The following is an 18,563-nucleotide window of genomic DNA, read 5'->3' on the forward strand; positions in this document are numbered from 1 at the left end:
AAAAAGAAAAAAAAAAAGAAGCGAAAACGGCCGGATTCGTTAGCCCGGCCCGCCACTGCAAATCTTGTTGGACTTCACCCTACCCAGACACTCGTCAGGGCCGACCAGTTATGTAGAAACTCTGAACTTCCAAGGTTTAACTTATTGGAAAGAGGCACGCGAGCTTTTCCCTCTTTTTTTATTCATCGAGATAACATTGAATAGGGAACAAGCCTGGAGTTTAGAAGTGGTCCCGGTCCCCTCAATGATCTCAACTGCATTAGTTAGTGTGTAAGTGCCAAAGTTGTATCGTACATATTACTAGGTAAATATGGATAGATGTATTGTATGTACGTATTAATTCATTAAAAACCCAGCCAAGCAACCTCGGGCTCAAAGATGATGCCGGCTTCTTGTCTTAACCTTTAAGCCCTAACCGATCGGCTTCCCCGGTTATTTTTTCCATCCAGCCGGGACGAGACAACTCTTCTTATTTTCTGGGTTGTGATCCTTACATACCCAAGGTATGTTACTTACATACAACATCTAAGGTTGGTATGTACGGCGTAGTTTAACAGTAGTTATGCATGTCATGTATTCTACTCCCTTCTTCATGATTCAAACTTCTCACCGCCAGATCTGTGTATTGTATTGTATATACATACACACCTACATACATGGCAAAGTGATTACTCAGGTAGATGAATCAGATATATGTATAAAAATCATATATAAGAGGAAGCAAGGGTTGCTTCCAATATCTATTTCAAGCGGTCATATATCCCATCTGGGATTCAATCTTCTTTAGAAACAACATTAAACCCTACACACGGAAAGAAAAGAGTATATGCCTACAACTTGGTACATATAATCTTTATTCCCGAGTATACAATATACCAGACCTTCATTATTTGTCTTAAACAATGTTTATGGATTCGATCTACTTTTTTTTTTTTTTCTCAATCAATATTCGAATTCGCATGAATGCCTAGTATTTGTGTGCGTGCGGTGTGCGTGTATGTGTGTCGATATCCGTGCCTGTGGTTTCTCTCCATCAGCCACATGAACATCGATCGGGAATTCCTACCTACTTACCCATGACCAATACCGACATACCTAATTACCTACATAATAATGGATCTAGGCACGAAAGCCTTGACGCATGAAAATCTCCCGAAAATTTTTGCAAGCGTGCATACCTACTACCCAAGTACCGGTGGACTCTCGATTCTAGCTTCGTATAGGTACCTGCCTATCACGAAAACTGACAAGCCTCAAACAGCACGTTCTCGTTTCGAGATGAGTGATTCATCAAAAATAGAAGTCGATAAATTGACAAGTACTACGTCCTAGGCGTATCTACCTTAGGTAGGAATGAAGGAAAAAAATATAAAACAAGGACAAAAGAAAAGTGTTGGTTATAAAATCAAAAGCCAACCCTTCCCCCCGTTACCCCCAAAGGATTACCATTTGCCTTCCTTTTCTCTCACTCCCTGTTCCAGTTCCTAAATTCTGAAACATATTTCCATGTGTGTAAGACAAACATACTCCCCGAAAAAAAAAAACAATTGATAGACACCCTTGCCGACTATGGCCTCGCGACCAGACCTTTCTATAGGTAATTCTTGTGTGTAACGAAAGCGTGCCACCCACCCAACCAGATGATCCCCCAACCACACCCCCCCTTTTTTACCCCGGTATGATTACTCGTAGCGTTAAGATCATCTTCTCATAAATGTAAGACATGAATGACATAGGAAAAACCACAACTCTTCCCCGGAACATATGCAGCATTTACTTCAGTAGCCTCTGGCTACTTTTGACGCTTCAGCCGGCTGCGAAACGCCAGAGGGACCTCGAGGCCCCTTGCTAGGCAGTACTCAAGTCTTAACACGCATGCCGTCTCGAGTGGCGGGGTCGTGTTCTCTTCGCCATGGTACCAGCCCTCATTAACGAGATCATTATGTCTCTTCTGCCAATATGATTGTTTCTCGCGCCAATTCTTCTTGTCCACGTCGGCGAGTTTGATGATTACGGGTGCATTGCGGTCCATCGGCATGCGCACGAAGCACGAACAGTCGCGTAACGTCATCGATAACCCGAACCGCGAATCCGAGGGTCGTGTAAAAAGGGCGTCCCCGGAGTCACCCTCCGCCTGCAGATCTCGGAGCCTCTCGAGAACTCCACTTTCTTTGAGGGCGTCGGCGAGCCGCTCTCGATCCCGCTCGGACCACTTAGGTGCGATTCGATCGATAGTGCTCAGCACTACGGCGCGGTTTTCGTGGATGAGGCCCAGGGGGCACACGGGTGTCGATACTTTGCCGCCTTTTTTTATTCTCGCCTTGCTGTTGCGAAGGGCCTCTCTAGCGCAGGTCCGACAGCGCGTTGCGTTCTTAGGAGCCATAGGAGACTGAGCCAGCCACTTGGGTTTAAATTCGAGGGCCATGTAGCCCGGCGATGGGCCCATATCCTCAACTAACATGGCATAGCCAGGAAGGATGGTGCTTAGATCACCTTTTATACCCTTAGCCCGAAGAGCGCTATCACGCTTGGCATTGAGGGCGGTTGCTACAGTTTGGGTAATTCTGACTAGGACTTGAGGTACGATGTGCTCGCGACCGACATGGACGTCAACGAACTTCTCTTGAAAGTCCTGAAGGGTCTCGTAGTCGCATGGCGTGACATCAGGCGTTGCTTTAGGTACGCGCAGTAGGGTCCCTCGGAAAAAGCCCACGGGAATTGCCGGGTGGTTCGGCTCCTTGATACTGAAGACAGCGTTGGCGCGGCCTTCGGCAAGATGAGTGAAATGAGATCGATGAAGGATATAGCTCATTTCATATAACTCTTTAGCTGTGAGGGCGGGTCGGATATGCTCAACGCCTAACCCCGCGGGGAGCGGTTTGGAGAGCTCACTCCAGATATCTAGAAGAGGTCTCATGGTAATTATCCCTTTATTCTCCGATTCCTTGGTTCCTTGATTCCTTGCCGAAACAGAAAAGATAAGAATTGTAAAGGGGGAAGAGAGGAAGCTTGCAGATTAAATAGAAGAATTAGGTCAAAGAGGAAGAGACATCAAGGCAAGAAGAGAGATGAGATGAATATATGGTGAGTGAGAGATTACAAGAGCGGGCAGCTCTTAGCTATTGCCTTTGTCTATCATGTACTGTTGTTCTACTACCACTCACTACCACTCACTACTGCTGCCGCTGCTACTGGGTACTAGGTTGTAGATAGTAGTCAGTGGGTAGTAAGGTAGTAGGTGGTAAGTAGTATGGTAGTACAGACTGTACAGACTGTACAGACTGTACAGTATATAAACGTAGCACTTGAGGTAGCACAGCTGAAAACCTGAAAACCTAAAAGATGAGAAATAATTAACTCTGCAAATAAGAATTAAGGCTCAGCTCGGGAGAGGAGAGCACTGATAGATAGCGACAATGGCAATGACAATGACAATGGCAATAATGAGAACCTCTCACTCACACTCACTTACTCCTCCCCCCCTAAAAATTAAAAAAAAGGTATGTTACTCTAAACGAGTGGACGTATCAATGGGAATGAAACATTAGGTGATAGATAGGGAAGGAAGCACAATATTCGATATTGAATTATACGAATAACAAAGTAAGAATGAACCCCAGATATTATTTATGATACGAATGATATGAATGTACGAATGCAAAGAGAAAAAAGGAACTATAAAAAAATGAAAAGGGCCAGACCCTTCCGTCTCCAATCGAACGGCATGAGAAAGTATGTACTATAGTACTAGGTAAGTAACTTGGAAAAAAGGCGAAAAACGAATGGAGAGAGTGGATTGCATTTATGACGTTTGAAACATTTAAACTCAACTGCCGCCGGGGGGTTCTTGGGGTTCTTTGGGTTCTTTGGGTCAATTCTTTTTTTAAAAATAAAAAAAAAGTTCAACCTAAAAAGTGCGGCTGCGCGCAGGCCGACCTTTGCATCAATTCGTTGACATACAATAACTACCTACCATGCTAATACATTACCTACCTATTAGTGGTATGTATTAGGTATGTATGCCATTGTATGGTACCTAATAGGTACCTACAGTGGACAGTGGCGCAGTCTCAGAGGGCCTCTCCGGGCTGTCCCCCCCCTTACGCTTCAATTAAGTTCCTTATTTGCCCCCCCCCCCTACATGCTGTAATATGCATATGGATATAATAACTATGCCTACCTGTCTACCACTCGAGCTACAAAAGGATCTAAAAAAAGAACAAATTTAGCAATTAAACGCCTTCATACATGTATGCAACTATATGTAATATACAGTTGATAACTTGGAAGTCCTACATACCTATACATACCTATACATACCTACGTCCTACTTACACACCAACATGTACGACTTCAAGGGTGTGCATACACGCCTAGGCACTACATAGGTAGGCAGCATGTAGGTATGTACGTTATCCATGATCCTATCAATCTGCTCTACATGCCATCGTATACATAACGGCCATCCGTGTGACCGAATTTTATTTAAGATTAATTAATAGTTCGGCACCCGATACCTAACTGGTCGTAGAATGAACATCGTGAACTATCATCCCAGCACGCTAATTCGTTGGCTTACATATGCACGGCGATCTAATATCCACCGAGTCGGGTAGCTAGGCATTCAGTAAGAGCAAATAACCATTGCAATCCTTCAACTTAGGTGAGATCTATCCACGCCATACCCGATATGCCTAATGATCACTCTATCATGAATTTCAAGGAACTAGGTTGCCACAATCCTCCAGGGCTACTAGCTTACGGTCCTATGCCATCATATCATATACCGGCCGCAGTGAAGCTCAGCAGACTGCCAAATGCCAACCCAGCCACTATAGCTAATCCCATGAACCCCCCAGATGCCTCTCTTTCTCCTTCCTCAACCCAGTCACTAGCTGCCATCATGCAGTTGGACCCCAACCACCCGGTGGTAAAACCATACGGGAACTGCACCACCAATAGATAGAACACATCACTGTTGATAATCGCTCCTTTGCCGTGGAGGTTACACAGCGTGTAAAGCGGCAGGAATAGTAACCGTGCAATGCTCGCTACAAACAGTAGCACAGGCCGTTCACGGAGTGACAAGAAGAGTGCGCTGGTTCTGCCTCCGAGATCGCCGAGGTTCCAAAAGAGAAACCCGAGTGGGATAAATGCGGCAGGTTTTAATAGTAGGCTCGCTTCTTCCGGTGGTGTGACTGATAGTATTTTGGGTGTGAAAATAGGGAAGAACATGGCGACAGCAAAGCACATAAACACCCCGCCCGCGAGCCAGTGCAGTTTCTTGAAGAGGGTGAGCATGCTAACAACTTTGCGTGCCGAACGCTCAGCTGACTCGATACTCGTTGTTGACGCGGCCATTTGCTCCATCATACGATTCTCAATGATGCGGTTGTGCCGTTGGACCAGCGGAATGAAAGCCACGAGCGCTATGATGGATATAATGACCGCGGTCAGAAAGTAGATAAAAGCTGGCTTTTCATTGCCCGATAAAGCCTCTCCTCTCGCCTTGGTAGTAGTATCTGATGGCGGCGAGATAAGAATCGAGGTAACCTGAACGAGCGCAGGAAGAACGCCTGCTACGCCTTGCCCTGCCATAATCGCCTGCATATATTCAGGTCTCCCGAAACTCGATGCGAACGCGAACACCCCATTTTGTATCAGCCCAGATGCACATGCTGTGAATCCCACCATAATCAACAAGAATACTAGGTATGCCGAAGGCGACACGCCGGGAAACAGAACAGTCGAAGCAGTTAGCAACGCAAAGATGACGACGTTTATATATAGAGCAAGATTAATTCGGAACGGATAAGAGGCCGTAGATTGAACATTCGTCAAGATGATCATAGTCCCTAAATTCCCAAGTGTTGATATTGATATGATGGCGGATTGGAAGTTGTCTAGAATCCAGTCGTTATCTTCAAATCGAAGCTGGAAGTAGGGCGCCGCCGCAAGGAACATATTCCTATTCAAGTGTTTCATTAGCCATCACACGTTTACTCATATGCTCGTAACAACCTGACCCCAGACGTATGATGATGAAAGTATGCGTACCAGGCCCATAGCATCGCAACGCCGAGCAAGGCGAAGAGGCTATACTCGATCCATGAGAAGGGTACCCCATCCTGGCCCGAATGTTCCAACGGCTCTTCAATAGATTCCGAATCCTCGTTTAAAGGTTGGTATTCTTCATTATTCTTCCTTGCCTGGAACAACGAACGGACCCGGTCCATGATGGCGTTTGTAGGAGTGTCCGTGGCTGCAGTTGGTATGATATTGCTGCGGTTTACATTCGGTATTCTCTCGAACGGAGGGCTGTAATCTTAAGGAGGGACTTTACGGTAAGCGATAGGTAGCTGAGTGACTACCGATGGAAGTATTCACTGAATCATGACGATCGATATGGTTGAAGCAATAAACCCGAAATTACTTAGGGTGTATTACAACTAATGAATCCCAAAGTTGAAGAGGTCATTAACGGATATCGTGGATCATGGGATGGGAGTATGAAAGTGGATTTCTAAGATGTCAAGATGTAAAACATCATGTGAAGAGCATGACTGGACTATGTATGTACAATGTACGTAGATTACATACGTACAAATGCAAGAACGCCAAGTAACTAACTCAAGGTTAGGTTAGTTGGCTTCTAATGTTCCATGTTCCCCATGGCACAATAACTACAGGGATGTTGCCATTACACTTAATGAATGTTCATTGTTGAATTCCGATCTTCCGTAAGTACTAGGTTAGGTAACTTACATACTAGTTATGTAGGTATTTAACCCACATGTGCAAATCATGATTAAATGCATTCATTCAAGTTATGCATGTCCAGCAAGAGGGTCAGTACATACGTATATAAGGATAAGGAGCACATTTCAACCACATGCAGACGTTGAACATTCAAAACTTCGGGTATATTGACTCAACCACTCAGTAGGCATACAAACAAGAATAGTTTGAACACTCTTAGAGATTGAATCTCGTTCGTACCTTTTCCATCTTTGCCTTCCATTCCCATTGTATAGCATCTTCTCCTTCGCTCCCAGCCCGACCAATGCCTTTATCAATGCGTCTAAGTTTAAGAGTTGCCCGAGGGCCTAACTCCTGAAGACCTGTAAATAAGAGGAAAAGTGGTTAGCCAATGGTTGCATGTAATCATAGTATGTTGTATGCAATATTATCTTACCTGTGCGAATCTGTTCCACTCCTTTCATCTCCTTTCCATCTGCGCCAACCACACTTTTTTCTGTTGGTCTCTTGTCTCGAAACACATATCTGTGTCGACGAAGGAATATGTAATCACGTTGGTTGTGCAATGTGACTACTTGACGACCTTGAAGCTCGGGCGTCTTGGGCCAAAGCGTCTGGAAGAGCCTTGCAGTGAGGACACCTAATGGCGTCTTGAAGTTGTTGAGCAGTAGTTCTGGATAGTGGTTGGTAGGATTTCCATGGCCTGGGAGCTTCTTGCCTTCAACCCAGTTGGATATACTGAAGTGGAATGTTGGCCCTGATGGTAGATGGATGATGTCCAGGCCAATTGGTTTCTTTTGGTCCTCCCTCAGGATCATGACTGAGCGAAATCCCCTATTACCTGCAAATTTGCAGATCTCCCTCACACTAAACTTATAACCGTACTTGTGTGCTGATCGTGGAATGTATGTGCTATTGGGGAATAGGGTGCAAAGTAATCTCGCTTGGTCGTGAAGGGTTGAGTTGAGAGTGGTGGTAACCAAGACCTGGGGCTCTGGAGGTCCATCATCTGAGAAGAGCGTTGGGAATTTCGCTACTAATGATTCCGGTGTAAGGTCAAGATTTGTCGACGTAGTTGAAGGTGCAATACTGTCGTCTCGAATTACTTGCTTTGCGCGAGCTTTTGCGGCAGCTTCCTCGTCCGACTCTTCATCATCGCCATCATCCGAACCTAGCATACTATCTTGGTCATCTTCGTTTTCCTCGGATCCGTCGCCTTGCTCCTCATCTACTGCCAGCTTCTCTTCTGCTTCTTCTTGTTGTAAGCGCCTTTTCTTAAGAAATTGCTCCATGTCAACGCTTGCGCCAAGTCCATCATCGTCAACATCATCCCAGACACGTTTTCGGTCGATAGTTGCGGGTTGGTTTCGCTTGACTCGTTCCCTACGCAATTCGGGATCTTTGTCCTCCTCCTTCTTTCTTCGAAACTGAGACTCGCGCTTCTCCTTTTCGCGCTCTCTCTTCTGCTTCACGTATAATGATTTTCGGTGAAGTTTGTTGCCTGTCTTCTTAGACAACGAAGTAGACTTGTATGAACCCATATTGTTACTTGTTGATCGAATATGTTGATATACAAAAGCCTAGGATATGGTTGACATATTATGGGACGCCGTATAGATGAACTCAAGTGTTCAAATCTGGTTTTTCTTTTCTTTTCTCGAGTAATTATGTCTGGTATATACGAACTTCGTAACATGTAAAGTAAAAAGATTCGCGAAAGAACATTTGCAGAACATTTGCAGAGTTCAATGTTGACTTGCATCTGAAAATTTTAGTGGATCAAATGGCTACTAGCGTAGGTGGGTCTCTTATCGTCCAAAAGGTTCTTATCTGGCGTACGAAGTAAATTCTAAATCTTTTAGAGGGACCGGTGCAAGCGATGGAGGGGTTTAACTAGACCGAGGGGTAAATTGGAAAAATATTGGTCGTGACTCAATTCCTTAATTCCTTACTACATAGTAATTCTGCATATAAGGCTTAGGCATTGTCGGTCACTACCACATAAGCTAATAATGAAAACATCTCCATGAACCGCGCACATCTTGTGATTACGAAATTTGCGCCGAGCTTAGATCGTGCAACTTACTCGAAAAGTCTAACTAATACCTGGAGAAAGAGAAATACTGTCGCAATCTCTGGTATATTTGGTGCATTTGGCACACAACATTTCCATAATTCGACGTCAACTTCACATTCTATTCTCGACTACTCGAATATTAAAAAAACTCCAGATATGGCGACAGCTACAGCCACTACCCTCAAGGGGCAACCCCTCGACCGACCTTCGCTAGATTCCATGCTTCGACGACGAATGTTCTACACCCCTTCCTTCGAGATTTACGGCGGTGTTGCTGGCCTTTACGACTATGGTCCTTCTGGCTGCGGTCTCCAGGCTAATATCATCGATGTATGGCGAAAACACTTCGTACTCGAGGAGGATATGCTGGAGGTTGACTGTTCGGTCTTGACCCCACACGAAGTTCTGAAGACCAGTGGCCACGTGGATAAATTTGCCGATTGGATGTGTAAAGATCCCAAGAATGGCGAGATCATTCGCGCCGACCACTTTGTTGAAGAAGTTCTAGAAGCCCGCCTAAAAGGCGACAAGGAAGCCCGCGGTGAAAAGGTTGAGGAGAAGGAGGAAGACCCTAAGAAGAAAAAGCGAAAGGGGAAGGGAACCCACGAGGCAGTTAAGCTAGACGATGCAGTTGTCAAGGAATACGAGGAGGTACTAGCCAAGATCGACAACTACAACGGCGAAGAGCTCGGCGAGTTGATCAAGAAGTACGATCTCCGGAATGCAGCGACTAACGAACAACCCTCTCCACCTGTCGCCTTCAACCTCATGTTCCAGACGGCTATTGGTCCTAGCAGCAATCTTGCTGGATACCTCAGACCAGAGACTGCTCAGGGCCAGTTCCTCAACTTCTCCAAGTTGCTTGAGTTTAACCAGGGTCAGATGCCATTTGCATCTGCATCCATTGGCAGATCTTACCGAAACGAAATATCCCCCCGAGCCGGTCTACTACGTGTGCGCGAATTCCTAATGGCCGAAATCGAGCATTTCGTGGACCCCAACGGTGGCAAGAAACATCCTCGATTTACAGAAGTCAAGGATACTGAACTAGTGCTATTAAATCGCGAGACCCAGTTAGCTGGCCAAACGAAGGTCGAAAAGGTGTCAATTGGCCAAGCTGTAGCTAATGGCACCGTAGACAACGAGACGTTGGGTTACTTCTTGGCCCGCATTCATCTGTTCCTCAAGAAGATTGGCGTAGATCAGTCTAAGATCCGCTTTAGACAGCATATGGCAAACGAGATGGCCCATTATGCTGCTGACTGTTGGGATGCCGAGCTTTTCACCTCCTATGGCTGGGTTGAGTGTGTTGGCTGTGCTGACCGTAGTGCTTACGATCTGAGTGTCCACGCAAAGAGGACTGGCGCACCCCTGATCGTCCGTGAACAGCTACCAGAACCTCTAGTGGTGGAGGAATGGCAGGTTGATGTGCAAAAGAAGAAGTTTGGCCCCCATTTCAAAAAGGATGGCAAGACAGTGGAGGCCGCTGTCGAAGCAACCACCCAAACTCAACGAGAGGCTCTCGCAAAGGACTTGAACGAGAAGGGTAGCATCACCCTCGAGGTACCTGGTGTTGCCGATGGGAAGGTCGAGATCTCGAAAGACCTTATCGCGATCGAACGCCGAACGAGAACAGAGCACGTCAGGGAGTACACCCCTAACGTCATCGAGCCATCTTTTGGCATCGGTAGAATATTATACGCTCTTATGGAGCACAACTTCTGGACTCGAGGAAGCGCAGGTGGTGATGAAGCCCGCGGTGTAGGTTCATATTTTTCTCTATGATATGAAAACGATGCTAACCCTACTCAGGTCCTATCATTCCCGCCAACCGTAGCTCCTACGAAGGTGCTCATTGTCCCATTATCAGCCAACGAGAAATTTAGACCAATCTGCTACAAGCTTTCGCAAAAGCTTAGAAAGATGGGCATTTCCAACCGCATCGATGATTCTTCAGCAACTATTGGAAAGAGATACAGCCGTAATGACGAACTAGGCACGCCGCTTGGCATTACAGTTGATTTCCAGACGGTTCAAGATTCCACTATCACACTCCGAGATCGTGACTCGACCAAGCAAGTTCGCGCAGACGAAGACAAGATCATCGCTGCAATTCAGTCTGTAGTTGACGGTAGTAAGCAATGGAAGGACGTTGAGACTGAATTACCTATATTCGAGGGACAGGAGGTGGAGATCGCTACTCGCTGATTCTGGAGATAGGGAATCGGTTAAACTCAAGACGGTAATCATTGCAAACTGGAGGCCTCAAGCATAAAGTGTAGGAGGAAGGCTAATGGGGACTGGAGAGACGTGAAAGAGCTTATCCCCCAGTTCTCATTCTCAGATAGTTTCAATGGTAGATCCTGACCACTCCAAGTATGCCGCCCCAGTATACCAACGATCAAGGGACTGAGCAAACAAGACTCCTGGAAGTTGGGGATAACTTCAAGACAAGCCTTGTGGATGTAGACAATTGTGGAAGGATACTCTTTTCAGAGATCACGATACCTCTACGCGAATTTTCAATGTGGACAGTTACGCCATGCTCCTTTTCTTCCTTTTTTCTGTTTTACTGCGTAGCAACACATTGAATCAAGTGATATTTATTACTCTGTTCGCAGACGAGTTGAAAGAAGGACTACACCATCAGGGGTAGGATTCCAAGTTGCCCCTGTTGGCCCCTGTTGACCTTGTTTGGCCAATTACATGCAGCAGACAAAACCGCCAGGGGGGGGGGGGGGGCTAATAGCATGCCAAGCATGAACATTTCTGCGACAGATCCGCACGTTGGCGAAACCAATGCCCTAAAGTTAGTGGACTTTTTGGGGCAACCTATTTTGTAAATGCCTGCTGTGTATTGATATATTCTTGCGTAAAGGGAGAATCAAAAGTTGAGAAAGGTTGAGAAATGGATACCGCTGATTCGCTCTCGCCGTTTGCGCCCAAGCGCGGACAACGATCGCCGAGAATCAGCTGAGGTTTTCCCCGTTTGTTGTTCGCCGCACGCTTGCTTGCGCTTGTGCGGAAAAGTTGCCTGCTGCATCTAATGTATGTAACTATGTGCCTGGGGTATGTATGTAGTGACGATAGTGTATGTATGAGGCAGATCGCGGCTACATGGTGTGGTGAAACGGTCTTACACAGGGAACCTGTCAAGAAAGCCGGGGGAGTATTACAAACAGGCCCTTCCACAGGAACATCTGGACGTTTCGTACCTGCTTAGAGAAGACGTGTGCGGTGCTGATTAAGGAAAGGTTGAGGAGGGTAGTCTACCCAAAGTAAGCAGGCGATCCCGACTTTTGCGAGGACCCTTGCGTTGCGTTGCTTGCTTGCTGCAAGATGCATTCCTCGCACCTTGCCTACCTACCTACCTACTTACATGCATGGGGGACATCTGGATTCTGGTGTGTGTGCTGCTTGCTCGGTGCACAAAGAGGGTTGGCTGTAACGTGGAGTGACACTCGGGATAACCGAGGAGAAGAAAGGCTACGGCGGGGAGATCGCGATTCGTTACCACCTCATGTGTGTTTTATAGTATTCAATGTTTCCTATTGACCGGCCGGACTGGTTGGCCCAGGTGTTCTTTCAAAAAAAAAATTTTCCTAAAATAAAAAAGAAGGAAAAAGGAACAGGTCTCTCGGCTGCTTATTATTTAATTCATGTATGAGCCGATTGCGACTCGTTCGCGCCGGACTGTGCATGTGTCGGAGTCTCACAGGGCGGGTAGGATCCTGGATACGCGTGACGGGCCGCACAACACAAGCCCGTCCGTTGCTGTTGGTTGTCTCGTCTCAAAAAAGATGCAGTAACCTATGTATGTATTGTTACATACCTACACTACCTAGTAGCTAGGTACCCAGGCTAGTGTCTTCTATAAATGTTGATTTGACGTTCAACATAGTTATGGTTATGTTGGACGTCAAAGGTATGTAAGGTGACCTACCGCAGGGCCTGGGATGAAACAACGATATTATTAGTTATGTATTACTGCCAGGAACTGTCATATATACATACATACATATATATATATGCAGATGTCCCTGTGTCATCCCGATTTATATAGGGACGAAAGAACCTATCCCTTTTTCCCTTCCTTTCTTTCAAGCGCAACCCTTTTCAGCAGCTACACGCAAATGTGTACTATGCCGTACTACCTAGGGTAGGCAAGTAATACTATTAATCAGTACTAATCAGGGGTATAGCACATCCAAACGAAAGCCATGGTAATAAATACTTCAGGCTTGTATAATATAATAATATTAAATAGTGTACATGGAAGTTTGGATAGGCTAAGGAACTGGAGTCAGAGGATCTACATTTCAATGTTGTTCACGGTTGATGACTTTGGTAATAATTGAAATAGTAATTGAAATAATTGAACAGTAAACCACTAAACGCTCATCACTGGCTAGGTACTATACTTAGTGCAAGTTAGGTGCATGTAGGTTGCATGTAGGTATCCATGCAGGTATCCATGTTATCCTGGTATGTAACCAGTTACTTCAAAGAGGGGACTGCTTTGCCCAGAAATGAAGCTGTTCGCTGCCCAACAATAAAACATCCAAAATGTATTCAGTACTTGTCCATGTTAAGGCTTCGGGGGGGATTTTTGTTAAGGGAAGCCATTCAATCAAATTCCCTAGCAGAATCCCTACATAGGACCTAGCTACGCACTAGAGGCAAGAAAGGTTAGAGTGCCCCCCCTCTAACAGCAATGGAGGGACCTAACATGGATAACCCCCTTTCCCCTTTGCTGACTGGACATGGGGGCATAATCCAACTTTGGAAATGACTTTTAGGTTTTCTGTCTTATCGGTCCAGATGTCCTCTACCGTACCTCTTGTACCTGTGCATTTGCATTCGCCATTTACTTGCTTAAACACACACACACAACTCACTCACAACCCACTCATACATGCATGCATCTTCTCCTTATTTTTTTTTTGTTACCATAGGACAGAAATTGATTTTTGAGTGATCATTGCTGATCGCTCATTCATTTAATTCATTTGCATTCACTAATCTTTTACACTGTTCATTTGGATTTCCTTAAAGGAATAAAATATAATCTCCAGCAATCTACCTATCCTAAGCTAGCTGTATGGGTATTAGTGAATGAGCAGAGCAAAGAGAGAGAGAGAGAGAGAGAGAGAGCAAGACCCGACCCGATATTTCGACACCGCATTGATGCTTTTGGTCTCGTCTCGGATGTCTAGTTGAACCGTTCGTTTTATCTCTTTCCCGATCGAACCGACTCCTTTCAATCGATTTTCGATTTCTCGAGATTTTCCTCACAGTACGAACCGATCCTTGAGCAAAGCAAAGCAAAGCCAGCATTCAATTATTTCGCGAGCATTTTTTTTATTAGCATTGAGCATAAAAAAAAGGCAACTGGTCCCTCTCTTTCTCCTTTCACAAGCAACTGCCTCGATACGAATTTCCCAGGCCTCAACCATTATTCTTACTTATTCTTAACCATCGCTTGGCAGTTTATTCATAATCTTGAACTTGAACCTAAACCCGAACCCGCATTTGATCTATTATCCAATACGTTTACCTACTTATGATTGAATTGGTCCTCCTGCCCCGTGCTTGTGATATTCCTAATTCCCGTTAGGGTGAGTTGACTGGACCCCCCTTCAGGTTCATTTCCTTTCAAGATGACGAATGGTTTTCTAGGGCTAGGTTTAGGACTGACGGTGTGGCGTTCTAGCCTTGGATTGAACAAATATTGAACAAAATTGAACAAAGCCTCGCAAGTGCTTTGCGTATCGTCATTTTAAGGCAAAGGCAGTGACTTCCCACGTGGTAGAAGCTGCTACGGTAACCTGCTACGGTATCTCAACCTTCCCAGGTTTGCCCATCATGGCGGCGCCAAACAGGTACGCTCGTCCCAGTTAATCTTCCTTGCACCGGCTCGTTTGTACAGGTTCATTTTTTGGAGCCAACCCTCCCTCCAGTCTTCGTTCTTCATCCACCATTCCTCATTTAGTATCGTAGTAGAAGTGGGCATTTTAGAGTGTTGCTTAAATCCTACCTACTTACGACTACCATCACTTTTACACTAGTTCCTTACCCCTTACCAAGCCTTAGCTGGAGGTTTATCTAAATTGTCTTATGACATTTACCGAATACGTGAACTGACCATCACATCAACAGCGCCTACACTACTGGTCAGTTCATGAACCCCGGCCCGGCCCCGCGACCACCCACGGATCGCCCGCGTCTCAATCTTACACCCAGTACCAATTATCCAGGGAGCATGACGAATGCAGTTTCTTCGCCCATTACACGTACCGCTACCTCTACATATACAGGCTCGACTATTTCTCTACCTCTCGCTCGTGAACGATCCAACCAAGCAGACGGCATGGGAGGTGTTGCAGTTATAAAAGAAGGGTGGGCACAGGTCAAGGAGAGCAGGAATTTCATCCAGCCATGGAAGCAGAAATACCTCATCCTGCGTAAAGAGGCCCTCGACTTCCACAAGGCTGAGGGCGGAAAGGTTTCTTACACTTTATACCTCAAGGATGTCGTCAATGTCGGGCGAGTTGAAGCCGCGGGCACCATTTTTGAGATCAAGAGACTTATGCAAGGTTCTTCTAACAGCCCCGGAGATGACGACGGCACCATTAGAACTTTGCACATCCGAGTGAAGAGCGACGATGATCTCTACGATTGGATTGACCTCCTCTATGGCCGATGTCCGACGATGGGGGGAGTGAGCAATCCGACCAATTTCTCCCATGCGGTACACGTTGGTTTCGATCCTCAAACAGGACAGTTCGTAGGCTTGCCCCCTGAATGGTCTAAACTTTTGAACTCGTCTGCTATCACAAAGGAAGATTACGAGCGAAATCCTCAAGCCGTTTTCGAAGTTTTAGATTTCTACTCCGATCTTACCAAAAGAGCAGAAAACCCTCAGCAGTATCCAAACCTCGCCCCCACGCCACTTCCCAGTACGCAGCAAAACAAACAGCTTGGATATGGCGGTGGAGGTGGAGCCTCTGTTGCTCCTCCGAGACCAATGCCACCTCCACAACGCAGTTACGGTAACCTCCCGACGCAGCAACAGGGTGCCACTCCACCACGACGACCTAGTCCCCCAGATATGTCGCAGCGACCGCCAATACAGAATTCGGGAAGTAACTACAATGCGGCGGTTGATGCAGCGCGAGAAGAACAGCGCATGAAGCAACTGGAGCTTCAAAGACAGCGAGAGATTGACGAACAAAACCGACGTGACTTGGAAGCCTATAATGCTTCCATTCCGCAAAAGAAACTTCCTTTGGCTCAACAAGAGGTTGGCGGTGGTGCATATGGTGGCTCTCCAGCTTCGGCAGATCGTTATAATCCTAGCCGAGCCGCACCGCCTGCGCCCAAGTCTCTCGGCCAACAGCCCGGCAGCCTTCGCGCTCAGCGGCCTGCTCCGCCCGCGCCCAGCTCTTCGGCGTCTTCGTCTAACAGACCTGTGATGACATCGCAATCGAGCTCAAGCTCCATGTCCTCACGCGAACCTCAGTCTAGCCAGACGCAGCGTATGCCGCCGCGAAACGATCAGTCATCTGCTCCTCGATACAACAATGCAAATGGCTCTCCTCAACAACGATCGAATGGCCAAGCCCAGAACCAGTCAGCGGCAGCAAGAATGCCCGCCCCAGTCAAGCCTCTAAATGTTCCCGCCAAGCCTAGCCAGCAACAGAACGATGGCATCAAGGCTGCAGAGGCGGCCCTCACAGCCAAGCCTTCGCCGTCGGAAAGAAAACAGGATGTCCGCATGTCTACCATGTCAGAAAAAGAGGTCATGGCCAAACTGATCGAAGTTGTCTCAAAAGACGACCCTAACTTGTCTTACTCGAAACAAAAGAAGATTGGACAGGGTGCGTCTGGCTCCGTCTATGTGGCTAAGGTTAAAGAAGGTGCCATGTCTCCTGTTGCTCGAGAGGTCCTCCGTAACCAGGGCTCTAGAGCTCAAGTTGCTATTAAGCAGATGGACTTAGCGCACCAACCGCGCAAGGAACTGATTGTAAACGAAATCATGGTGATGAAGGATAGCAAGCACCGAAACATTGTCAACTTTCTTGACGCGTTTCTGCGCAACAACAACGCTGAGTTATGGGTTGTCATGGAATACATGGAGGGCGGTGCGTTGACAGATGTCATTGACAACAACCCAGTCATTACCGAAGAACAGATCTCGACAATTTGCCTCGAGGTGAGTTTCACCAGAATCAAACTTGGGTATTATTATATTTGCTAACTAGGTTTCCAAGACTTGCCGTGGATTGCAACACCTACACTCCCAGAACATTATCCATCGTGACATCAAGAGCGACAATGTTCTTCTAGATGCCCGCGGAAACGTGAAGATTAGTAAGTGCTTATAATCAGTGAACTTCAGTCCCTTTCAATACAAGTCAACTAACGTCATTTGTAGCCGATTTCGGTTTCTGCGCAAAGCTTACCGAGACCAAGTCGAAGCGAGCCACTATGGTTGGAACGCCATATTGGATGGCCCCTGAAGTTGTTAAGCAGAAGGAATATGGCCCCAAGGTCGATATATGGTCGCTAGGTATTATGGCAATCGAGATGATAGAATCAGAGCCGCCGTATCTCAATGAGGAGCCTCTAAAGGCGCTATATCTCATTGCGACCAACGGTACGCCCCGGCTAAAGAAGCCAGAAAAGCTCAGCAAGGAGCTTAAGGCGTTTCTGTCTGTCTGCCTATGCGTCGACGTTAAGAGCCGTGCTTCGGCAGATGAGCTCCTGCAACACGACTTCCTCAAGCACGGCTGTCCACTTGGAAGCCTCTCTGATTTACTTGCCTTCAAAAAGCATGCGAAATAAGAAAATGACGATACCCTATTCTCCTATTGACGATTCATTGAGTAGTAGCCCCTCGGATTTCAATTCCAGAAACCATAGGTTCTGGGGCCCAGCAACTCACCTGCGTACCAAGATTTGCATGGAAGAGGTATTCATCGTTTGGAACACATAGACAGGGCTCTCTCGTTGTCTATGGATATGCAGCTTATTCGCCGACTAAGGCTACGCGCATCATCGGATGGGGTAACGCGTGTGACGTTACCAGATCCTTACACTAAGCAGAGACACGAACTTGCGATTTGGGTTCATAGCAATGGCTGGTTGCATAGAAAGAAAGTTGCGGGGATACGACCAATACCACGAAGAGTTTGGGAAGTTTTAATTGACTGTAAAGGACGAACGCGTGGTTTTCGAGGCACGATTTTGTAGGCGTCGGCGTGTGTGGTAAAAAGGCAATGCATACTCTGATAGTATACCATAGACATGCCAATTCGAAACCAAACATGTCCATTCTCGAAGGTCTTTGTTCTTTTTCTGACTCCTGCTTACCTAGTACGTTCGAACAAGGGGAAGAAATGTCGTGGTGATGCAAATGTGAGGCATTGAGACGGAGCCTTACATGACTACTAGGTTAGGTAGGTTAACCTAGGTACATAGCATGTGCATACCTCCTAAGGTCTCCATTCAATGCCCTACATATCATCCGCGAGTATGGCTGTTACACAACGTTCGAGGTGTCCAGCAGTATGCCGTAGAGCCCTATGAGAGGTTGACCTGCAGTACATGTATATTAATTATCTTGGAGGTGCCACATAAAATTCCGAGTCTTCAACTTCGCGATCTATTACCTTCTAACCTTATCAACAAGTTCCATCATAACCAATGAAGTACTGGACCTACC

The 18,563-nt window shown here is 46.3% G+C and overlaps 6 protein-coding genes across 6 annotated transcripts; 3 read left to right on the forward strand and 3 right to left on the reverse strand.

Moving 5' to 3' along the window:
- Window positions 1-1,562: 1,562 nt before the first annotated feature.
- Window positions 1,563-3,562, reverse strand: GGS25DRAFT_151127 (uncharacterized protein). Its single transcript, XM_049256395.1, has 2 exons — window positions 3,469-3,562; window positions 1,563-3,008 (listed from the first exon to the last, which is right to left on the reverse strand). Exon 2 carries the CDS (start codon window positions 2,915-2,917, stop codon window positions 1,793-1,795), a length of 1,125 nt encoding a protein of 374 aa, XP_049120681.1. The 5' UTR covers window positions 2,918-3,008; window positions 3,469-3,562; the 3' UTR covers window positions 1,563-1,792.
- An 889-nt stretch (window positions 3,563-4,451) lies between these two features.
- On the reverse strand, window positions 4,452-6,719 carry GGS25DRAFT_478605 (nucleoside transporter-domain-containing protein). The gene is made up of 2 exons (XM_049259951.1): window positions 6,058-6,719; window positions 4,452-5,968 (listed from the first exon to the last, which is right to left on the reverse strand). The coding sequence occupies exons 1-2, from the start codon at window positions 6,234-6,236 to the stop codon at window positions 4,780-4,782; spliced, it is 1,368 nt and encodes a 455-aa protein (XP_049120682.1). The 5' UTR covers window positions 6,237-6,719; the 3' UTR covers window positions 4,452-4,779.
- A 129-nt stretch (window positions 6,720-6,848) lies between these two features.
- On the reverse strand, window positions 6,849-8,618 carry GGS25DRAFT_478606 (Brix-domain-containing protein). Its single transcript, XM_049259952.1, has 2 exons — window positions 7,196-8,618; window positions 6,849-7,121 (listed from the first exon to the last, which is right to left on the reverse strand). The coding sequence occupies exons 1-2, from the start codon at window positions 8,298-8,300 to the stop codon at window positions 6,976-6,978; spliced, it is 1,251 nt and encodes a 416-aa protein (XP_049120683.1). The 5' UTR covers window positions 8,301-8,618; the 3' UTR covers window positions 6,849-6,975.
- Window positions 8,619-8,677: 59 nt separating this feature from the next.
- On the forward strand, window positions 8,678-11,560 carry GGS25DRAFT_478609 (glycyl-tRNA synthetase). The gene is made up of 2 exons (XM_049259953.1): window positions 8,678-10,597; window positions 10,649-11,560. Exons 1-2 carry the CDS (start codon window positions 8,786-8,788, stop codon window positions 11,042-11,044), a joined length of 2,208 nt encoding a protein of 735 aa, XP_049120684.1. The 5' UTR covers window positions 8,678-8,785; the 3' UTR covers window positions 11,045-11,560.
- An 11-nt stretch (window positions 11,561-11,571) lies between these two features.
- Window positions 11,572-12,477, forward strand: GGS25DRAFT_478612 (uncharacterized protein). The gene has a single exon (XM_049259954.1). The coding sequence runs from the start codon at window positions 12,176-12,178 to the stop codon at window positions 12,389-12,391; it is 216 nt and encodes a 71-aa protein (XP_049120685.1). The 5' UTR covers window positions 11,572-12,175; the 3' UTR covers window positions 12,392-12,477.
- Window positions 12,478-14,867: 2,390 nt separating this feature from the next.
- Window positions 14,868-17,769, forward strand: GGS25DRAFT_151301 (Pkinase-domain-containing protein). Its single transcript, XM_049256396.1, has 3 exons — window positions 14,868-17,051; window positions 17,110-17,209; window positions 17,274-17,769. The coding sequence occupies exons 1-3, from the start codon at window positions 15,018-15,020 to the stop codon at window positions 17,681-17,683; spliced, it is 2,544 nt and encodes an 847-aa protein (XP_049120686.1). The 5' UTR covers window positions 14,868-15,017; the 3' UTR covers window positions 17,684-17,769.
- The last annotated feature ends 794 nt before the right edge of the window (window positions 17,770-18,563 follow it).

The sequence above is a fragment of the Hypoxylon fragiforme genome (assembly GCF_022984875.1).
Source record: "Hypoxylon fragiforme strain CBS 206.31 chromosome Unknown GGS25scaffold_2, whole genome shotgun sequence".
Lineage (NCBI taxonomy): Eukaryota > Fungi > Ascomycota > Sordariomycetes > Xylariales > Hypoxylaceae > Hypoxylon > Hypoxylon fragiforme.

Coding starts and splice junctions, on each gene's coding strand:
- GGS25DRAFT_151127 (XM_049256395.1), bottom strand. CDS start 2,917: ATGAGACCTCTTCTAGATATCTGGAGTGAGCTCTCCAAACCGCTCCCC.
- GGS25DRAFT_151301 (XM_049256396.1), top strand. CDS start 15,018: ATGAACCCCGGCCCGGCCCCGCGACCACCCACGGATCGCCCGCGTCTC. Junction 17,052..17,109: donor TCTCGACAATTTGCCTCGAG/GTGAGTTTCACC, acceptor TAGGTTTCCAAG/ACTTGCCGTGGATTGCAACA. Junction 17,210..17,273: donor CCGCGGAAACGTGAAGATTA/GTAAGTGCTTAT, acceptor CGTCATTTGTAG/CCGATTTCGGTTTCTGCGCA.
- GGS25DRAFT_478605 (XM_049259951.1), bottom strand. CDS start 6,236: ATGGACCGGGTCCGTTCGTTGTTCCAGGCAAGGAAGAATAATGAAGAA. Junction 5,969..6,057: donor GTTGCGATGCTATGGGCCTG/GTACGCATACTT, acceptor ACACTTGAATAG/GAATATGTTCCTTGCGGCGG.
- GGS25DRAFT_478609 (XM_049259953.1), top strand. CDS start 8,786: ATGAACCGCGCACATCTTGTGATTACGAAATTTGCGCCGAGCTTAGAT. Junction 10,598..10,648: donor GTGGTGATGAAGCCCGCGGT/GTAGGTTCATAT, acceptor AACCCTACTCAG/GTCCTATCATTCCCGCCAAC.
- GGS25DRAFT_478612 (XM_049259954.1), top strand. CDS start 12,176: ATGCATTCCTCGCACCTTGCCTACCTACCTACCTACTTACATGCATGG.
- GGS25DRAFT_478606 (XM_049259952.1), bottom strand. CDS start 8,300: ATGGGTTCATACAAGTCTACTTCGTTGTCTAAGAAGACAGGCAACAAA. Junction 7,122..7,195: donor AGTGGAACAGATTCGCACAG/GTAAGATAATAT, acceptor TCTTATTTACAG/GTCTTCAGGAGTTAGGCCCT.